Below are 19,913 nucleotides of genomic sequence, written 5' to 3'. Positions count from 1 at the left end.
CATTAATCTTTTTTTTTTGAGCTCCAAAGCAAATATTTTATTAGCTCACCACGGAAATTGTTCTCTCGACAAATTAATTACAAGCTCTGTGGGTGATTGAAGGGCTGCCGAAGCAAACAAACGCATAATCAATCACAATCTGTGGATGCTTCCTTTTCTTGCGCCCCCTTTTTGGCACATTCTTTGCCTTATTCGTTGCCTCAACAAGTTGCTCCTACAGCTGTTCCTCGGATAAGGAAGAAAAATCACCAAATTGCCCATCCAGGCATCTCCTAATGAAGTCTTCTTCTTGTCTCCATTCTATCTTACAAGGAAAACAGACGAGAAAAAAATTAACTTATGAGAAAATAAATTCATTCAATATTCATCGAAAGGGAAAATGTTGAATAAAGCAATTTGGGTTAGTCTTGCAATTAGATTTAATGCTGACAATTAGCTCAATGTGGGTGAGTAATTACGGGGAAAGCTCTAGAATTTTTTTATGGCATCTAATAGAGTCTTTAAATTCAAATTAGAACTTGTTGCATTTCAACGGGGAGGAGTTATTTGAAAAGGAAATTTCCAAGGAAATGGATTTGAATGCCTTTTAGCCTTTTACTAAACTTGAGAGAAAAAAATATTTTCGATTTAAGCTTCTCTTGCGGTCATTTATTGAGCTTTCAATGTTCTAAGAAGTCATAGATGTGCTTGAAAGCTTACATTTGAGCTTCATTTAAGCTCTATTTCATCAAAATCAGTCAAATAAGACCTGTGAGATATTTTCAATTTTTATTGAAAAATTTGGAAATGTATTGTCGAGCCCTAGAAACATACCAACAGATCAGATTTATATTTATTTTAGGACTTTAGATTGTACCTAAAAGAGAATTTGAGAGGAGTGTTAAGGAAACATTCAATAACTTTCATGGAATTGCAGAGAGAAAAAAAATATGGCCGGCGCGTCCTTTTTGACCCACTAAAAATTGACTCGTAGGATATTTTCTACTATTTTGTGGAGTTGTCATTGGACAAAATTAATTCACCTAACCCTTTGAGGATTCGAAAATTCGAACCGCAAATTTTAATCCTAATTTTCTCTCAAGGCTACAACAGATGGACGAGAAATTCCTAAAGAAAAGAAAGTGTTTTTCCTAATTTTCTTTCGATGAATTTGAAGTAATTGCTATTCTTTCATTCGTGATAGTGAAATATGTTTTATTTTTAACGATTTACAAACTCGGATTGACCACGGTGGCCAATACAATCCTCCAAGGGTTAAATATCTAAATTTCATTTTATTTTCAATGTTTTAATTTAATTTCAATTTAATAAAAAACGAATAATTATCCCCGAATTGTTGTTCAATTTTCATTAAAAAAAACATGACAAACATATTTCTGTTATACACTCATAGAACAAATTCCCGTTTTATCACCGCAAAGTGATAAATACGGAATTCTCTTATATGAAACACCACTTTTGCAGTGATAAATACGGAATTTTTTCTATGAGTGTACATTTTTATTCATTTTCTAAATCGAGCGTTTCAATCAGCAAATGATCCAATGAACATCAAAGGGTTAAACGATTTTTCAAAATTTTAAAATTTCAACGTAATCCATCCATTTTTGTTGCTTTTGTGAGTCTCTTTAATTTCTCTTAAATTAGAAACTTTAATTTCCAGAATTATGGATTATTCCCCAACCTATCAAACTCACCCTCTTTAACGGTATAATACTCCCAAAAGAAAAGCTCAAATTCAAGACTTCTATAATAGAGTTTTTTTGAGTAGTTTTTTTTTGCTTTAAATTGTGCCAAAAATCAAAAGAATTTTCCATTGAGGAAAAAGAATGAAAAAGAACTGAACGGAAGAAAAGCAAGTTGATGAGAAAATCCAGGAAATGTGGGGGAAAGAGCACGGATTTTGCTGAATTGCACCAAAATTGAACTCATGTCGGTCATGTGTGGTTGGGTACTTCGTGATTTCGTGCTGAAAATTAAATTCTTTTTCCCATCTATGTAGTTCTTTGTCCCAATTTGCAGTACAAATAGTGTGTTTGAGTGGAAAATCGCCACAGACAGTGATTGTGAGTTGAGAGCGTGTTATCCGTGATTATGAATAAATTGTTGGTAATCCTGTGGTGTTCAGCATTACTCCACATTGAGGGAACATGGCAGATGGGATTGAGATTCTCAAGAAGGAGTAAGTTTGGGGATAAATCACACATTTTTCCCTCAAGTGTGTGGGTGGTTAAGAATTTCTCCCTCTTTCTTTTCGTTATTCAAATAGAGGAAGCATGCTGCTACTTTGCCCTCAATGGTATCTACCCCAAACATATTGCCTTCTACTCAACTGAAGAGCTGAATTACCATCGAATTTGGAAGCTCACCGACAGAGCCATTGAGCACACATGCTTCCCACTTTTGCGCCAAAAACTCGCACGGATTTATCGCCCTGCGGATGTGAACAAAGAGACGTACTTCAAGTTGAGAGATTTCTTCTACAAACAAGCACAGAACTACAGACGCTGGTCAGGATGCAGAAGATCTGATATTTTTGGTGAATATCTCGAGAATGAACATCTCACACCACCGATAAAGTCTCAGGAACATTCAAGTACGTCTCCATGGCTAGCAGGGAGATTTGGGCCAACTATTCCCATGCCTGGAGGCCCACCAAATGATCCACAAATTCCTTATTCAAGTGAAATTGCACATAATCTTCAAGAGTATCCAACACAGATTACAACTGGCTACGAAGACGCATCAAGATATGCTTCACAATATGAGACGACTGAAGATTTCTATTCAACTCCTGAAGATGCTGAAGATTCTTCAGAATACGTTCATGAATATACCGATATATTTAACGCTCAACTAAAGAAAATTGAAGAAAACAATAAAGATAGTAAAGAGATTGTTATGAGCTTTGTGGATAGATTTGGAGGAACATCTTCACCTACAAAGCCTGTATCACCGGAAACTTTTACAGAATCTGGAAAAATGGAAACTCCTGATTATACAGAAAAATCAGAAGAAGTTGGAGCAGCTACTTTGGGAAATACTTTTGAAGAAGACGAAGAAAATAATCCAAAGGATCCTGAAGACGAAGATGAAGAAACAACTTCAAAGGAATCTGTAGAAGAAGATGAAAGAAGTGCTACAAAAAATTCTTCCCAAGAAGACGAAAGAATTGATCCAAAAGATCCTGAAGATGAAGATAAAGGAATAGTTTCAAAGGAATCTGTACAAGAAGATGAAGGAACTGCTACAAAAAGTTCTTCACAAGAAGATGAAGGAAGAAGTACAACAGATCCCGTAGGCGAAGATGAGGGAATTTTCTCAAATGATTCTCAAAAAGAAAATGAAGGAGCAGATAAAAAATACTCTTCAGAAGAAGATAGAGAAAACGCTACAAAAGCTTCCTCAGAAGATCACGAAGAAGTAGTTGGAAAGTATTTCTCAGAAGAAGATGAAAGAACCGTTACAAAATATTACCACGAAGAAGATAAGGAAGCAGCTATAAATTATCCCGTAGAAGAAGATGAAGCAGCTACCACAGAAGATTCTTACCAAAAAGATGAAAGGAGCGATATTAAATATTCCACAGAAAGGGACGAAGGCACAACTTCAAAGAATTCTGTAGAAGAAGATGAAACAATTTCAGAAAAATCTTCCCAAGAAGATGAAGAAGTAGCTGAAAAATATTTCCCAGAAGACGTTAAAGGAAGAATTTCAAATCATTACTCAGAAGAAGATAAAGTAACAGACTTTCCATATGAAAATGAGAGAATTGGTATGAAATATTCCCCGGAGGAAGATGAAGAAAATGCTGAGAAATCTACATTAGAAGAAGATAGGGAAACAACGTTAGATTATTCTTCAAGACAAGCTTCAAAAGCAGCTGTAGAGGATTCTCAAGAAGAAATTGATAATGGAAAGAAAAATATTTCTTCAGAAGAAGAAGAAGATAAAGAATCAAACAAGGATTCTCCATATTATGAAGAAGAAATTATTGAAGGATTTTCAGAAAAATATGAAGAAAGCAGTGCAAAATATTCTCTAGAAGAAGATGAAGAAAGGCCAACTGAACAAGCTCCAGAAGAAGGTAAATGGGCAGCTCCAACAGATTTCGAGGAAGAAATTGAAGGACGATTCACAAAATATTCTGCAAAAGAAGATGAAGCAGCAGCTTCAGAAGATCTCTTAAAAGAAAGTGATGATTTCATCAAATATTCTTCAGAAGAAGATAAAGAAACAATAACAAAGGGCTTTGTTGTAACTGACCAGGAAACTTCAAAAGATTCTTCAGAAATCGATCAGGAACACATAATGACTCATCCGGGAGAAGAATTAAGAAAATATTCAGCAGAAGAAGACACAGAAAGAGATACAAAATATTCTTCTTCAGGTGAAGAAACAGCTACTCCAGATATTTGGACAGAACCAACGGAAAGGGATCTAGAATTTTACTACCATCCGAGAGGAAGTCACTACGAAGGAATAAAAACCGAAGACTCTACTTATTCAACAACTGATGGTGACACTGAGGAAAGAATTCCAGAAGAACTTACCGTCAAAACTGAAGATTTTGAAGATACTCCTGCAATTTTAGAGCAACATATGCAACATGTTCCATTTTATAAGTCTCCAGAGAAACCGGAGGACTATAAATATCAGGAATTTGATGAAGGAATAAAAAACTACAGAGATACTCAAAAATCAGATGAAGAACTGAAAGAAAATCATCCAAGTTCTATTGAAGAGTACAAAGACAATAAACAGATAACAATAACAACAAAAGATTCTAAAGAATACAAAGACTTAGAAACAACCACTGATGCATTGGATGATGCTGAAGAAGTAGAAGAATCATTAGAAATTGTTGATGAGACCGAAGAAAAATATTATGAAGAAGCTTTAACTCCCTTAACAACCAAACATAATGATGAAGAAGATGAAATTGTACCTGAAAAAAATCCCCTTGAACACGAACGTAACTACAGTAAAGAATATTCAGATTATTCTTTAGAATCAACTACATTGCAGACACGTTTCAATGGGAATTATGCCCAAGAAAAAGGATATGATCGTGAATATTCAGAGTATGATGAAGCAGTTGAAAAGTCATCAGAAGAACATCAAGAAGAAGAATACTCCGGAGAAGCAGGAACACAAGAAATTGACCAAAGTTCAGTAAGTCCAACAGTTGAGGCGCCAAAAATGGAAACAACTGATACTGCGGAGTCTGTTGAAGCACAAACTGCCACCTATCTCGATAGATACTTCAAGAAAGTCTGGGATGAAGTTAAATTGAAGAGCACAGGCCAGACAACAACTGGCGGAAATGATGAAACTACACCAGTTAGTTCAAAAGATAAATCTGTAGCTGTAGAAAGTTCAGAAAAGTATGACGAGAAAGCTCCAACAACTGAATCAAATGAAGATACAAAATTGAAGGAATATTCAAAGGAATCAAGTGAAATTGAGAATCCTGAAGTAATAAATGAGCCACCAGATAAATACTTTTATGACACAACTGACTTAGCCGATAACAAGACAACTGAAGCTGCATCTGAACCAACAACAGGATCAACTGCAGGATACAGTGATGATGAGATAAACGGAGAAAGTGATGAGAAGAAGTTATACAAGCATGGAAGCATATCATCAGTTGAAGGATCAGAAGAAGGAACAGTTGAAGCAAAAAAAGAAACTGAAGAACCAACTAAAGGAGTAGCGGAAGATGCAACAGAATCAATACAGTCAACAACTCCAAAACGACGTAAGCCTCTCAAAGAAAAATCAAACGCAATGAGAGTCGTTCCGGAGGAGAGAAAGAAAGGCAGTGATGAGTACAGCCCAGAATCTGTCTCAATGAAGCCCCAAAATCCAACAACAACCCCGAAGGGACATGATAATCCAACAGATGATTCATTTGGGAGTGAATTTGAATTAACTGAAGAGGATATGGATTCAAATTCAACTGTTGCAGATTTTTCATCACAGGAAGCATCAATTGAATACTCTCAAGGATATAACGAGGATAAATCTGAGAAAGTAGTTGTACCGAGACGAACAAGATCTAAAGGATATCAGGGGAGGCCTTCACAGAACTATTCAAAGCCTTCACAGGACTATTCGAAGCCTTCAGCAACAAGGACACCTGTGGAGGAGGTTGATTCACAGAGATCAGGTCGATTGATAAGTGGTGCGAGGAAACCTCTACTTGGACATGTTAGGGATACAGTTGCTAGAGTTTCTTCCAACTCTTACCTCACGAAATTAGTGCGATAAAGCAAATAGTTCCCTTGGCGACATCCCACATCGTGGAGTTTATTTTTAGTTTAAGTCTTTGTGTTTAAGTTAATTCGATTGAAGCCAAAAGTCACGACTTCCAACGCCACGTTTAGTTGTTGGAAAATTTCCAAGCAGTTTCACCTTTGCCTCCATCGACATGAGATCTGGATATTTGCTGTGCTTCTTCGTCATCTTCCTCTGCCACAATGGCATCCGTGGTGGTCCTGTGCAATCACCTTGTAAGGATTTTTTAAAAGATTCTTTTATGGTTTGATAATTTAGAAGAGAAATGGTTAATTTTTGGTGAATCTTTCTAGATCAACTTTTGGGTCTTGTTGACACCGTTGGAAGCCACGTAGACGTTTACAAGGAATACGGTCATGTTGCTGACTACGATCTCTGGAATGTTGGTACACCGAATGTTGAAAAACCTTCCCAGGAAGTTCCAGTAAACTACGAAGAAATTACAAATAAATCTGAAAATATCGTTATTTCAAGTGGTGTCGAAAACCAAGAAGTCGTCAAAAAGAAAGGAGAGACGATCACCGAAGGACAATCCAAGACTCTCTACAATCTTCTATCTACCCCCGGCAATTATGCTCATTATGATGCATATTCGCCATACAACTAAATTACATACTGTGGAACATTTATTTGGGTGTTGGTTAAAAGTTAAAAATTAAATAAAAAAATTCAGCAACTTTAATTCTTTATTTTATTTTTGAGAATTCATCTTACTATCATTTCTTGAAAAAACTTTCGATTAATTTTCTGTTTAACTTCCTTTTCTGAAAGATTAAAATTGAAGTTTGAAAAATAATCCAAAAAAAAACTCTTCTGCGTGACTAGTTCACTATAATATTACTTTTAATTTCTTAATCTTTTTCTTATATTATTTTCAATCTTTTCAATTAATCCAAGAATCTTTTGAACTTCTCCGTATACAAGAAATTGTAAGAAGAGTTAGATTAAAGCCTCTCAAAGTTCATCGAACTATATGCTTTGTAGTTTATGTATACAATAAAGTTTAGAAAGAGATGAAAGCAGCAAAGTTCTGCGGGCTAAATTGCAGATAGATGATATCAGACTTTGTGATTCACATTGCCTTTGAATGACGCCAAAGCTCTTATCAAAGTAGAGTTCCTCCGTGCATTTTGCAAGATTCTCGTCTTTCTCTCTCTTTATTGTGACTGAGAAGATGAATTACTCTGTCAAAAGGAGTTTATTCATTTTAACGGAAAATTGGTTTTGGAAAGCTTTAATAGTCCAAAAGATATAGTAGAAGGTCATAAAACACTCCAAAAAAAAACCAAAGAGAAGTTTTATGATCGTTCAAAGGAAAGTTTTGAACTTTCTAAAATTGTTTTAAAAAATGGAAAAACCGAAAATATGAAACATTGAATATTTGATCGCTTAATGAGAAATCAAAAAAGATTTTAAATTTTTTGGTTCAAAATTGGTTTTAAAATACCAAAAAGAAAATAAAATCATAACTTTTTAACCATCTTCTATTTCGCATCTAGAACAGAATATTAATACACACAAAACATTCATTGAAGCATATGCTTCTTAAGATTTGTGGACAAAAATCTAACTACAAAACTTAAATTATCTTCTTTGATCCCTAAATGAATTCAATTTAACTACTTTTATAACAAGATTGTCTGATCTTTATTTTGAGAAAAGATCCGTAACATCATGGGACAACTCTATAGAATGTATCCAATGACGTCACAACAATACATAGTATCAAAATGAATAAACTCCTTTTCATTTTCTTCTTCAGATATATAACAAATGATTTCATTCAAAGCAAAATACTTTTCAGAGCGGATTTTGTACAGAATTAGAGAAAATAAAAAAAGTTTAATTTGGGAAATTTGGCGGATAGTGTGATAAGATTAATTTAGAAGATTTTTTTCTTAGGAATTTCTCTGGAAGTTTGCACAGTTTAGAGGCATTAATATTGGCTCTCTATGAGTGGACTAAAACTAAATATTTACTCAGATTGCCAATAAAAGCGCGATTTGATAAGAAAATCACTGAATTCCCTCATTTCTTATTGTTCTCTCTCCGGGGGAAGGCCTATAAAAGCTAGCGAGGAAGCTCGGGTTCGAATCAGTGTCAATTGCTCCGTTGCGTGATTTTGTGGATTAAAAGGAATTTGCAAAGTGTGGGAGTTATTAAAGATGAAGACGTTGGTGTTTCTGTGTGTCGCCTTATCAATTTTGGGCTTGGCAGTTACTGAAAGTGAGAGGAGATTTTTTTTTCTTCGTGTGATATATAATTTTGTGACGCAAATTCTTCATTTTTTTACGTATAGAAAAAATTGTCTGCTATCACGGTACGTGGTCCTACTACCGGCAGGGAAATGGAAAATTCGGAGTAGCACAAATTGATCCATTCCTCTGTACCCATTTGGTTTATACATTTTTCGGGATTTCTTCCGAGGGTGGGATTAGAATTCTTGATCCTTACTTGGATCTCGATGAGAACTACGGCCTTGGGAATATAAGAAAATTCAATGAACTCAAGAAAGTTAATCCCAAATTGAAGACAATCGCCGGTGTTGGTGGATGGAATGAAGGAAGCGTAACATTTTCTCAGGTCAGTGAAACAAATCTCGCGATTTTTAAGGAGATTTCATTTTGAGAATTTTTCCTCTATTAGGTCGTCAATGATCCACGCAAGAGGCAGAATTTCGTGAAGAATTCGTTGGAATTTTTGAAAAAATACAATTTTAATGGTCTTGACGTTGACTGGGAGTATCCAGCACAACGTGGAGGGAATCAGGAGAAGGATAAGGAAGCCTACACTCTCCTTCTCAAGGAACTTTCTGAATTCCTGCATCCTAAAGGCTACAGCCTCTCTGCTGCAGTGGCATCAGCGGAATTTTCAGCTAAAATCTCTTACAACATCGCTGAGGTTTCAAAGTAAGTTCAAAGGAATTATTTAGGGGAGATTGAGCTAAAGCTATTCAAATGCTTATGAAAAAAAAAACGGAAAATTACTTAAATTTTGCTTTAAAAACATTTTTGCAAGGTTTGAGAACAGTTTTAGTTTAAAAATTAAGGATCTAAAGACCGTAAAAAATCAAAAACATGATAATTAATAAACTGTGAAGGACAATTTATTACACAAAAAACTTAATTTTACACTCAAAACTCTCTCAAATAATTCATTTTTTCTCTTAATTTATTTTTCAACTTAAAACATTGAAAAGGACGCGTTCGCAATGTTTTTTCGCAAGGCTTTAATTCCACAAATTCTTTAAATTTTTCCGGTTATATTGAAAGCTAAAATTATCACTACTAAAACTTACTTTTCCTTGTGTTTTAAGAGTTAATAGGTCAGGCACAAAAGCTCTTCATTGATAATGAAAATTCCCTTTAATCCAATGCCAACAATGCTAAGTCAAGTGGTCACCATCTTATTAAACTTGACCCAAATTTAAATCAAATATTACACAAAGAGGGCGCTAATTGTACCAAAACGCAAATGAATTGAATTTTAAAAAGAAACGATTAATTATAACACCCAAAGTACATCAAGAACAGAAACTTTCTCAGGAATTTTCCGAATTTCCTTTTGAAAATCAATTTTTTGTGCTGCAAACACTTCCAGCTTTTCTTATCTATTTTTCCTTTCCCCAAGTTCAAGATTAATATCAAGAGTCTTTGGGGATTGTCTTGTCTGCAAAATATATGACTGAAGCACCTCTCTTGCAGATATCTGGATTTCATTGGGGTAATGACGTACGATTTACACGGATCATGGGATCCAAAGATTGGGAATAATGCACCATTGTATGCGGGATCGTGGGAGCAAACGGAGTTTGAGAAGCAATTAAATGTTGACGCCGCTATAAAGTACTGGCTCAGCAATGGCGGGGCTCCTGAGAAGCTCCTCCTGGGCGTTCCACTGTACGGTCGTGGCTTCCGCATGGTTAATGGTCAGAATAAACCAGGATCCGTTCATGGAGGTCCTTGTCAGGCTGGGCCCTACACTCAAACTCCCGGCATGATGGGCTTCAATGAGCTCTGCGAGAAGCGTCGCAATGAAAAATGGATTGATTTCTGGGATGATGAGCAATTTGTTCCGTACTCCACAAAGGACGATCAGTGGATTGGATTTGATGATGAGAAGAGCATAAAATTCAAATCAAACTACGTCAACAGTCACAATCTTGGTGGGGTGATTGTGTGGTCCATTGAAACAGATGATTTTAGAGGATTCTGCGGAAGAGGAACCTTCCCACTACTCAAGGAGCTCAATGCATCCCTCCTTGGTAACAATGTGAGTACCTCCAATGAAACAGACCCCGAGATCATGTCCCTCCTTTCCGCGGAGAAGAAGAAAACAGCAGCATTGAAGAAATTCATTCATGATTTCTTCTTCAAGACCTTCCAGCCAAAGTATCAGAAACTCATTCAGTTCAATTTACTCAAAGAAAAATATTTTTCCGAAAGCTTCACCGAACTCTACGGTACATACGTTCAAATGCTCTCAGACACATACAAGAGTGAAAATGATTTATAAGCAGGAATTAAGTTTATTTTCTCTATAATTTTTGTGTTTTTTTTTATTGAGAAATAATAAGTAGTATTTATAGCCTCTAATGGATTAATGTGTCATAATAAAACCACTTTGCGCGGATTTCAAGTGATTTAGCACTTGAAGGTATTCTTTATTGGCTGAGAGGGTGCGAGCTTTGTTTTCTGCTGCACTTCCGGATGTCTACGAAAGCAGGAAGAGTTAAGTAGAGTTCAATTTATCAATGAAAAAACAATATTTAACGTAAATTGCATGTTTTTGCAACTAATCGCATGACTAATAACAATCGCTAAATCCCCTAAATCCCTTTGAAATTATGGAATTAACTTTTTCAGGAAATACTCACAATTCTAGGTAAAATTTTGATTCATTATTTGATTAACTTTGCACTTTTAAAGGTTCCTTTTTTAAGATTTAAATAAAAAAACTTCTAGCTTTGAAAACGCGAGCATAATTGTTGAAAAGTTTCTCTTTAAGCTTTTAGAAACTGCTTTACACTGCGCTTAATAAATACATAAACTGCAATAAACTTTGAGCGTACTGTCAAATGGGGCTACTTTTGAATATGAGGGGGTCGATTCTGTCCAAAAACTTTTATTCTATTCTTATAGACTCGAAAGTTTTAAAACGTACGAAACATTCACGCTAATGCTTCATCCATTGAAAGAGACAAAAAAATACAACAGTGACGTCATTGCTTGCATTTTTAAGCAAATATTTGCGAGCTTTTGCATGCTGATTTCTAGTAGAAAAAATTGGGGAGTTCCTTGCAATTTCTAATTCTTAATCAATCGCTTTTTTTCAATATTGTTCTTTCAAAGGTTTTGCTCGAATCAGAAGTTCCCCAATACAAAAATGAATAAACTCCTTTAATTTAACCTTTGATCACGAATCAAAGATTCTCATTGTTCAAAATTTCACAATTTTTTTTATTATTAAATTTCTTATTAATTAACATTTATTTTTTTTGGTGTTGTAGCACACCTGGACACCTCCATCAACATCAACCATCGAATGGAATCCCAACCCAACGTCCACAACGAAACCTCCACCAATCCTCCCAAGTCCCGAATGTACCGAAGATGGTTACTTTAGGGATCCAAATGACTGCAGTGTCTTCCATCAATGCATCAATGGGACTCAATATACCTTCTTCTGCCCACATGGCCTTGTCTTCGATCCAGCCATCATAGCTTGCAATTGGCCCCATTTGGTGCAATGCTGAGCCCCTCCACCAACTGCCACATTTTTTTTATTTAATTTAAAATAAATCAAATTTTCTAAGAACAAATCTCGTTTTTTTTGCGATAAAATTGAAATTCCTTTTGTCGTCTCCTTGGCGGATATCCTTTCAACTTGTGAAGCTGGATATAAATTCGTCGCAAGGGGTGAGCTTTTCAGGTCATTTGGTGTTCCACTCGAAGAACTTCAGGGGAACCACTTATTTGAGGAAATGACGAACATTTTGGGGGAGACTATGTGGGTGCGGTTTAATAAGGAAGAAAGCTCCATCCCAGTCATGCTTCGTGATTTTCTCTCTATCTCTCACCAGAACGAGGGGGTACCCACATTGAATTGCGTTGTGGCAATTGTGGGGAAAACTACCCCAATTTCAGGATGGAATTGCGGAAAATGGGAGAATTTGTTAAGAAATAAAATTTGTCTCTTCTGAAAGGATTTATTTTGATTTTTTTTTATATGAACCCCTTTAAATTTCTCTTCTTTAAATAAATCCCAAAAAAATAATGTTTAAAGTCATATTTATTTAATTTTGAATTAAAACCTTCACTATGAGTTTGACTGATAAACTGGGGATTTCTTTTGAAACAAATATTTAAACTTTGCAAATATTTTTATCTCATTGTTAGTTTTGCGGATTTCGTGTGAAAATTTCACCATGACTGATAAGATGAGGAGAATTTCAAGTAATTTCTGGTATAAAAAGCCACGAAAGACGTGGAAGAAAATCAGTTTTTTCTTACCTTTTGTTTGAAAGAAGATCTCTGACTGGAAACTGCAACAATGCACTGTCGGTCTTTTCTCTTTATCCTAGCCATTAGTTTCTTTGGAAAGTGGGTAAAAGAACTTTTTTTGAGAATCTTTTTGAGCTGATTTAATGATTTATTTTTACTTCAATTTCCAGGCGAGATGTGACTCGATCCACCCACAAACGCGAATCATCAACGGATATCCGGCAAAAGTCAACCAATTCCCATTCTTCGTGCAAATCCTCCTAAAATTGGGCTTAACCCTTCCGTCTGCCCCACCTATGGAGATAATCGTTGACGGGAATTGTGGTGGATCAATTGTGGCCTCAAAGTGGATTCTCACAGCAGCACATTGCCTCCACACAACCCCTCTAAGATACATAAATGGAACAATCACAGCGGGAAGCATTGAGCGGAATTCAGGTGTCTCCATGGAGATTTTCTCCGAAGACTTTCACCTTCATCCAGAATACGACCGACTTACAACCACCAATGACATTGGATTAATTTATCTCCTCAAAGCTTTGAATTCTCCAACTCAATTGCTTCCATTGAAATCTTCAAGTATTCTCTTGAAGAAAAAATCCCATATGATAGTCCTGAGAATAATTTCACAGTTATGGGCTTTGGGAGGACATCAATGAGTCAGAATACTCCTCTATCCACAATCCTGATGTTTGGCTATTTGAGGCATCATCCTGTGGCAGATTGTCAGGCAAGAGGGGAATACGGAGGAGCTTTTCCAAGCTCAGCAATTTGCGTCGGACCAACCGGAGAGAGACAATCAAGCACATGCATAGGTGATTCAGGAGCTCCCCTTGTTCACTACAGTCAGGAGTCTGGTCAACCTGTCCAGGTGGGTGTTGTTTCATTCGGGAATACCGAATGTGAAGGACTGCAGGGATGCAGCAAAGTCGATATCTATACCGAATGGTTTTGTCAAGTAACTAATGGGAATGTTTGCTCATGATCCTGGAATTAAAATTAGGAAAAATGCTAGAACTTAATTTTATCAAATCAATGAATATTTCCCCCCTTTAAGCTCCTTCAGAATAATTATTTTAATGAATTTATTGAATTATTTAATTTTGCAAGTTCTGTAATAAAAAATTGACAATTTTTTATTTATTATTTTCCTTTAAAAAACACCCAAAGCACCAAAGAAAATCCCTTACAATCCCTTAAAAATATTATTAGAAAAATTTCCCGCCCTTTTCCTCCCTAAATGATTTGTGATTTTTCCACCTTGCACGTCACAATGGAAAATGCTACGGGAAGAAAAATGAAAACATTTATTGCAGGTTTCTCCCTGATTTATGACTCTGCCCCATGCGCGCCCCCAGGACTTCCTCATGGTAAAAGTCAATTCACGAAGGTATAAAAATCAATTTCAATACTTTATTGCCCGACGACATATTCTATACAGAGGATTGCAAAACCATAGCCCCCCATGGGGACCCCGCTGCACACGCCACTTACTCCCTCCATAGAATGTCTCCGCAGGAATTCTCCTCCGTTGATTTCCAATTTTTCTCATTCTCAAATAATTCGGATGGAATTGTTTTTTATGAAGTTTATACTTCGGGACACTTCCAGACGACTTCATATGGGGATGATTTGAATATTCATCCTCAGAAGGAATTTCTTGTGGGTCGTGCTCATCCAAAAGTTCATCTTCATGCTCCAACGGCTGTTCTTCAGGGCTTCCTTCTAGTTCTTGATGTTCTAGCGGTTGGACTACTTCAAATTCCTTCTCTGGGAGTTGCTGAGTCTGTTCATTGGATTTCACGGGTACTTCAGGATAACTTGTTTCAGGTGGCTGGAGCTGCTTCAATGGAATTTCACGAAGAAAATGTTTCGGAAAGTTTTGTTTGACAAATTTTCCAGTCTGCTGTTGATTTGGAAGACTATCCTGATCTAACGGTTTAATTATTGGATGCCCATGTTGCTTTTCTTCATGTTTTACTTTATGTTCTTGATATTCCTGCTGATTTTCTGCAGTAAATATTTTTGAATATCCTTCGTCATCCTGCCGCTGATTTTCAGGATTTACTTCCAGAAACTCATGCTTTACATGAAGCTTTTCATCGGAATTTTTCTCAGTGTACTCCTGATCTTCCTGTGTCTGCTCTTCAAGTTTTATCACTAGATTCTCATAATCTTTTTGCAGATTTTCTTCTATAGGTTTTTCCTCCGGATTAACTTCTGGGAAGAATTGATTTTCATGCAGCACCTTTTCAGGATAAAATTCAGGATATATTTTATTTCCATGACTCTTCTGTTCAGGAATAAATTCGGCGTACTCTTGAACTTCTTGCTCTTCCTGCTGCTTTTCTTCAATTTCTATGTACTCTACATGTTGCTGTTGCTTGTCTTTATGTTCAAGTTCTAGATGCACATTATTCTTCGACGGATTATCTTCAAAATTTTCTTCTAAATAATCCTGATTTTCCTGATTGTTTTCTTTCAAAATAATTTCTGTAGTCTCTTTATCTTTTATTCTATCAACTTCTGGACTCTCCTCATCTTCGTTATTCTTTTGAGATTCAATTTCTGGATGCTCATGAAGTATTTGTGGCTCCTCTTCAAGATTAACTTCAAAAAATTCATGCTTTACGTGGAACTTTTCATCATGATTAACTTCTGTGTAGTCTTGATCATCCTTCTGCTGCTCTTCAAGCTCAGCTTCAAGATACTCTTGTTCTTCGTATTGCTGCTTTTCAGATTTATTTTCTAGATGCTTATTATCCTTTAGAAGATTCTCTTCGTGGTACTTTTCTTCAAGAATTATTTCCGAATTGATTTGATTTTCATGCTCCTTTTCTTCAGGATGAAACTCATTTTCGTGACTCTCTGGTTCAGGTATTAATTCTGTGAGCTCCTGCTCTTCCTGCTGCTTCTCTTCAGGTTCAATTTCGAAATATTCATTATTATTTTGCGAATTTTCTTCTGCTTTGACTTCTGAATAATTTTCATTTTCGTTGTGATTCTCTTCATGGCAAACTTCTAGATTTTCTTGTATGTTTTCTATGGTATTTTTTGAAGACTTTTGTACATCCGGTTTTTCTTCGTGATGTTCTGGATACTCCAGATATTCATGCTGCTCTGCTTCTGGTTTAATTTCCGGAAGCACCTGATCTATCTGGTACATCTCATCAGAATTAATTTCTCCATTTTCAGGATCAACTTCTGGATACATTTGATTTAACTCCTGCATTATTTCAGGATTGATTTCCGGATTCTTGTGATCTTCATGTTGCTTGTTTTGAGATTCAGTTTTTGGATACTCCTGATATTCTTGCGGTTTAACTTCTATAAACCCTTGTTTTACCTGCAAATCATTCTGATGTTCTTGCTCTTTTTGCTGCTTTTCTTCAGAATTAATTTCGAAAATCTCAGGGTATTCCTGTTGCCTCTCCTCGGGTTTTTCTTCAGGTATGAATTCTATATCCTCGTGATATTTCTCTTGCTTGTCTTCAAAAACTTCGAAATACTCTTCCTTTTCCTTTTGGTTCTCTTCTGGTTTCATTTCCACATAATTCTGAATCTTCTTTTCTTGTTCTATTTCAGGATATTCTTGATCTTCATGGTGTTTTTCTTCAGGATCAAATTCAGAGTACTCCGCCTTCTCCTTTTGCATCTCTTCAGTATTAATTTGTGAATATTCCAGATTTTGAGGATTATTTTCTTCTTCTTTTAGATATTCCTGCTTTTCATCAAGTATTACTTCAGGATATTCTTGATGATTTCCTTCAGGTGTGTCTTCTGGATACACCTGATACTGCTGCTTCATTTCAGTTTTTGTATCTATATAATCCTTCTGATGTCCCTGCTCTTTTTGCTGCTTTTCCTCAAAATTAATTACGAAATTCTTGGGGTATTCATGTTGCCTCTCCTCAGATTTTTCCTCTGGGTTTCCCTGATCTTCTTGCTGCTCCTCTTCTGGAACTTCTGTATAAACAAGCTCCTCCTTGTTTTCTTCAGGTTTTATTTCTGGGTTCTCCTGATCTTCCTGATCGTTTTCAGAGTTTATTTCAGGATACTCCCGCAATTCCTCTTGCTTCTCTTCATGTTTAATTTCAGAATACTCTTGATGCTTTTCTTCAAATTTATCTTCAAAAAACTCTTGATCTACCTGCTGCTTTCCTTCAGAATTAACTTGATTTTCCATAAATTTTTCATGATTTATCGTATCAATAGGTTCCTGGCTAGAAACAATTACCGCAGCCTCATCGAATTCCCAGCAATCTTCTTCATAATAAATTTCTGAAGGCTCCTCCTCGGATTCAAAACTGCCTGGCATATCCTCTGGATCATCCAATAAATCATCTTCTTTGTGTAATTTCCAGGTAAATTCTTCATTTTTCACAAAATCTTTGACGTGGAAATCTTTGGGAATTTCTTCTGCTTTTGGAATGTCTTGAAATTCCAGCTCGTGTTTTTCTTCTTTACAGCTTTTGTATTTTATAGGATTTTCTTCCAGATTTTCAAGATTTTCCTGAGGATTTGTTTGTTCCAGATGTTCACATTCTGGGTCGATTTCATACTTCAATTTTTTAACTTCGCGCATTTTATGATCTTCATGAATATTTTTCCCATCTATGACAAAAAGATCAGCATCGAAGGGAATAGAAATAACCAGAGGAACTTCCAGAAGGAATAAGAACTCTTCAGGAATGTCTCGGTGATTTGCTGCCCAAATCATCTGCCCCAAATTACTCGAATTTCCATCATCGTAGACGTAGCAGATGTTAAATTGAAAATCAATCTCCATGTAAATCTCTGTTTTATTGCATCTCCTCTGGCACACATCTTCCACACCAGCTGTACTCCCCCCATCAATGAGGAGGGTGATGAGTGCAAAAATCACAAAAATATTGAACATTGTTTAATTTCGCGAAAAAGACTAAAAAAAAACTCTTTCAAAAAAATGATCTGAAACACCTGCAGTCGTGCAGACTAAACAAAACCTTGCCATCGTGTTAAATAATTTTGCATTTATTGCTGCATCACGATTTTCAGTCTTTGTAGATGACATAGACCGTGGCGAGAATATAGAATTGAGCATTCTCGAATTTAAAATTTGCAAAAAAGTCCCTATCGGGGTCCAGAAGAAGCTTCATCTTGTAGTCAATGGACTGCAGAAATTTCTCAATGATCGTCACGAGGCAGACAATGCGGTATCGTCGCAAATTCAGCCCCTTCACGCGATTCCTGATATCCTTGCTGAGTGCCTGACACATCAGCTTCGCCCGGATGGGATCGTACTCCTTGTTGTCCTCATCTTCACCCATTTTGCGCACAATTGCCTCCTCAATGACCAAACAAATCTTCTCAATATGCGTCTGGGGTGTTACGAACAGCTTCAGTTTACCCTCAGCCTCCACCTCTAGCTCCAGCATCGATTCCTGGCGCCTGTTGAAGCCTCTTCGACGCTGCCTGGCACCCAAACCACCGGAATCGCTCATCAAGGCATTGAGGCGATTTGAGGATTTTGCCAGTTGGAGTGTTCTGCCAGAAGAAAATTATTGTCTTTGTGAAGTTCTCTCAATCGATTTTCCACGACTTAACGTGAATAAATGACTACACATGGGGGGAAAGGAAATATATTGAGTTTCAAAAGGCAATAAATCACCCAACATTGATGATTTTTCCTTTCTAAAGAGACAGTCTGGTGCAAGAAATGAGATATTTATGGGATTTTTGATTTCATTTTCATTCCCTTTATTGTTAGGATAATTAAAGTAAAATAAAGAGTTTTTTTTAAATCATCTTGAAATATGATTTTGAAAAAAATAAGGAGTTTATTCATTTTGTGTTTTTCATCGCATAATGCTAAAATAAATTAATAAGCGTGACTTTTGAATTTTTTAACAAAAAATATTTAAGATTTTTTTTTGGTTTTGATTTAGGTTTTTCTTTCTTGCGTTAGGACGTTTAGGACTTTTAAAGAAGTTTGTATGTTATCTGTAATTTATCCTTCATTAGTGACGCAAAATGCATACACTCCTTTAATATTGACCTCTTTTTAGTAGTACGAGAATAAAAGATTTATTTGGAACTTTTTAAATTAAAAAAAAAACCTTCAGTGATTAAAAAAATTAATAAAAGAATTATTTTAAAGATAAAATAATAGAAAAAACTTTTATGATAAGGTAAATTCTAATAATAATTCTCAACATTTTTCTTTGGTAAAAAAGAGATTTTGAAACTAAAAAAATAAAAAAAATCAATAAATAAAATCAATTTTTAAATTAAAACAAATTAATTTATTCACGAAATATAATCACTCTGAATAATTTCCAAAACAAACAACCCTTACTTAAGGATATCGTGAATAAACTTTAATTTATTATTTTCTCACTTTCGGCATTTCCTCAACAACCCCCTCTTTCTTGCACATAACTCCCCCAATTTTCACACATTAGAAAGCAAATATTAGAACAACAAAAAAATTGTTAATTTCCTCACCGACTCCTCCATCCCTTAGCCGCCATGTCGCTCGTCTCTCTCGACTCTGCTGCTGCACCCCTGGGCGTGTGTTCAGGTGAGATTCCCACCTGAGACTGCATTTCATGCGGCGGATCCGGTGCTGGGTCCCCCTCAGCTGTGACTTGTGTGTCTGTGGGTGACCTTTCGGCTTCACCACCACCCACACCACGTGCCACCCCCATTGGGGGTTTCCTAGCGCGCCAATGAGCCACTTGAGGTGTTTTTCTTCGATCCGCAAAGCACCAATTTTACGACGCGCTCCCCCGAAAAACGTTTGATTTTCCCACTAACCACCCTTCGCGCCAGCACACTTCTTGGCACACTCTCTACAGCACAAGAGAAGCCCCGTGTAAGACGTAACTTCCCCCACGCGGCAACACAAAGGACTACCCCCCGGGCCGATCGCAAGTCAATCATGCAAACCCCGCGGCAACTTTATTAGATATAGCACCGATATGGGGCACTAACTTCTTCACCAGCAAGGTGTGCCAAAAGTCGAGGAATTTTGTGAATTTTCCCAATTTTCTCCTTTCTCTTAAGAATTTTTTTAATTAAAAATTTTTTTTGAGGTTTCTTAGATTATTTTTTTAAAAATATTTT

At 36.2% G+C, this 19,913-nt stretch overlaps 5 protein-coding genes across 5 annotated transcripts; 3 read left to right on the top strand and 2 right to left on the bottom strand.

Annotated features, from left to right (window-relative positions):
- The first annotated feature begins 1,874 nt into the window (after positions 1–1,874).
- On the top strand, positions 1,875–6,985 carry LOC129791744 (probable serine/threonine-protein kinase kinX). Its single transcript, XM_055830083.1, has 3 exons — positions 1,875–2,182; positions 2,270–6,518; positions 6,597–6,985. The coding sequence occupies exons 1-2, from the start codon at positions 2,095–2,097 to the stop codon at positions 6,274–6,276; spliced, it is 4,095 nt and encodes a 1,364-aa protein (XP_055686058.1). The 5' UTR covers positions 1,875–2,094; the 3' UTR covers positions 6,277–6,518; positions 6,597–6,985.
- Positions 6,986–8,088: 1,103 nt separating this feature from the next.
- Positions 8,089–12,124, top strand: LOC129791743 (chitinase-3-like protein 1). The gene is made up of 5 exons (XM_055830082.1): positions 8,089–8,529; positions 8,603–8,886; positions 8,950–9,212; positions 10,008–10,575; positions 11,813–12,124. The coding sequence occupies exons 1-5, from the start codon at positions 8,469–8,471 to the stop codon at positions 12,056–12,058; spliced, it is 1,422 nt and encodes a 473-aa protein (XP_055686057.1). The 5' UTR covers positions 8,089–8,468; the 3' UTR covers positions 12,059–12,124.
- Positions 12,125–13,329: 1,205 nt separating this feature from the next.
- On the top strand, positions 13,330–13,925 carry LOC129794315 (chymotrypsin-like elastase family member 2A; the record flags this gene model as incomplete). Its single annotated transcript, XM_055835113.1, has 1 exon — positions 13,330–13,925. A coding segment is annotated over one exon (462 nt), but the record flags the coding sequence as incomplete, so codon positions are not given.
- A 274-nt stretch (positions 13,926–14,199) lies between these two features.
- Positions 14,200–17,706, bottom strand: LOC129791741 (trichohyalin-like). The gene has a single exon (XM_055830080.1). It carries the CDS (start codon positions 17,704–17,706, stop codon positions 14,212–14,214), a length of 3,495 nt encoding a protein of 1,164 aa, XP_055686055.1. The 3' UTR covers positions 14,200–14,211.
- LOC129791742 (uncharacterized) lies at positions 16,373–19,863 on the bottom strand. The gene is made up of 2 exons (XM_055830081.1): positions 19,293–19,863; positions 16,373–18,332 (listed from the first exon to the last, which is right to left on the bottom strand). The coding sequence occupies exons 1-2, from the start codon at positions 19,493–19,495 to the stop codon at positions 17,840–17,842; spliced, it is 696 nt and encodes a 231-aa protein (XP_055686056.1). The 5' UTR covers positions 19,496–19,863; the 3' UTR covers positions 16,373–17,839.
- Between the last annotated feature and the right edge of the window lie 50 nt (positions 19,864–19,913).

Source organism: Lutzomyia longipalpis, chromosome 3, assembly GCF_024334085.1.
Source record: "Lutzomyia longipalpis isolate SR_M1_2022 chromosome 3, ASM2433408v1".
Taxonomy (NCBI): Eukaryota; Metazoa; Arthropoda; class Insecta; order Diptera; family Psychodidae; genus Lutzomyia; species Lutzomyia longipalpis.
This window is presented reverse-complemented; position numbering and strand designations above follow the sequence as displayed.

Coding starts and splice junctions, on each gene's coding strand:
- LOC129791744 (XM_055830083.1), top strand. CDS start 2,095: ATGAATAAATTGTTGGTAATCCTGTGGTGTTCAGCATTACTCCACATT. Junction 2,183..2,269: donor ATTGAGATTCTCAAGAAGGA/GTAAGTTTGGGG, acceptor TTATTCAAATAG/AGGAAGCATGCTGCTACTTT.
- LOC129791743 (XM_055830082.1), top strand. CDS start 8,469: ATGAAGACGTTGGTGTTTCTGTGTGTCGCCTTATCAATTTTGGGCTTG. Junction 9,213..10,007: donor AACATCGCTGAGGTTTCAAA/GTAAGTTCAAAG, acceptor CCTCTCTTGCAG/ATATCTGGATTTCATTGGGG. Junction 10,576..11,812: donor CATCCCTCCTTGGTAACAAT/GTGAGTACCTCC, acceptor TTGGTGTTGTAG/CACACCTGGACACCTCCATC.
- LOC129791741 (XM_055830080.1), bottom strand. CDS start 17,706: ATGTTCAATATTTTTGTGATTTTTGCACTCATCACCCTCCTCATTGAT.
- LOC129791742 (XM_055830081.1), bottom strand. CDS start 19,495: ATGGGGGTGGCACGTGGTGTGGGTGGTGGTGAAGCCGAAAGGTCACCC. Junction 18,333..19,292: donor GCTAAGGGATGGAGGAGTCG/GTGAGGAAATTA, acceptor TTCTTCTGGCAG/AACACTCCAACTGGCAAAAT.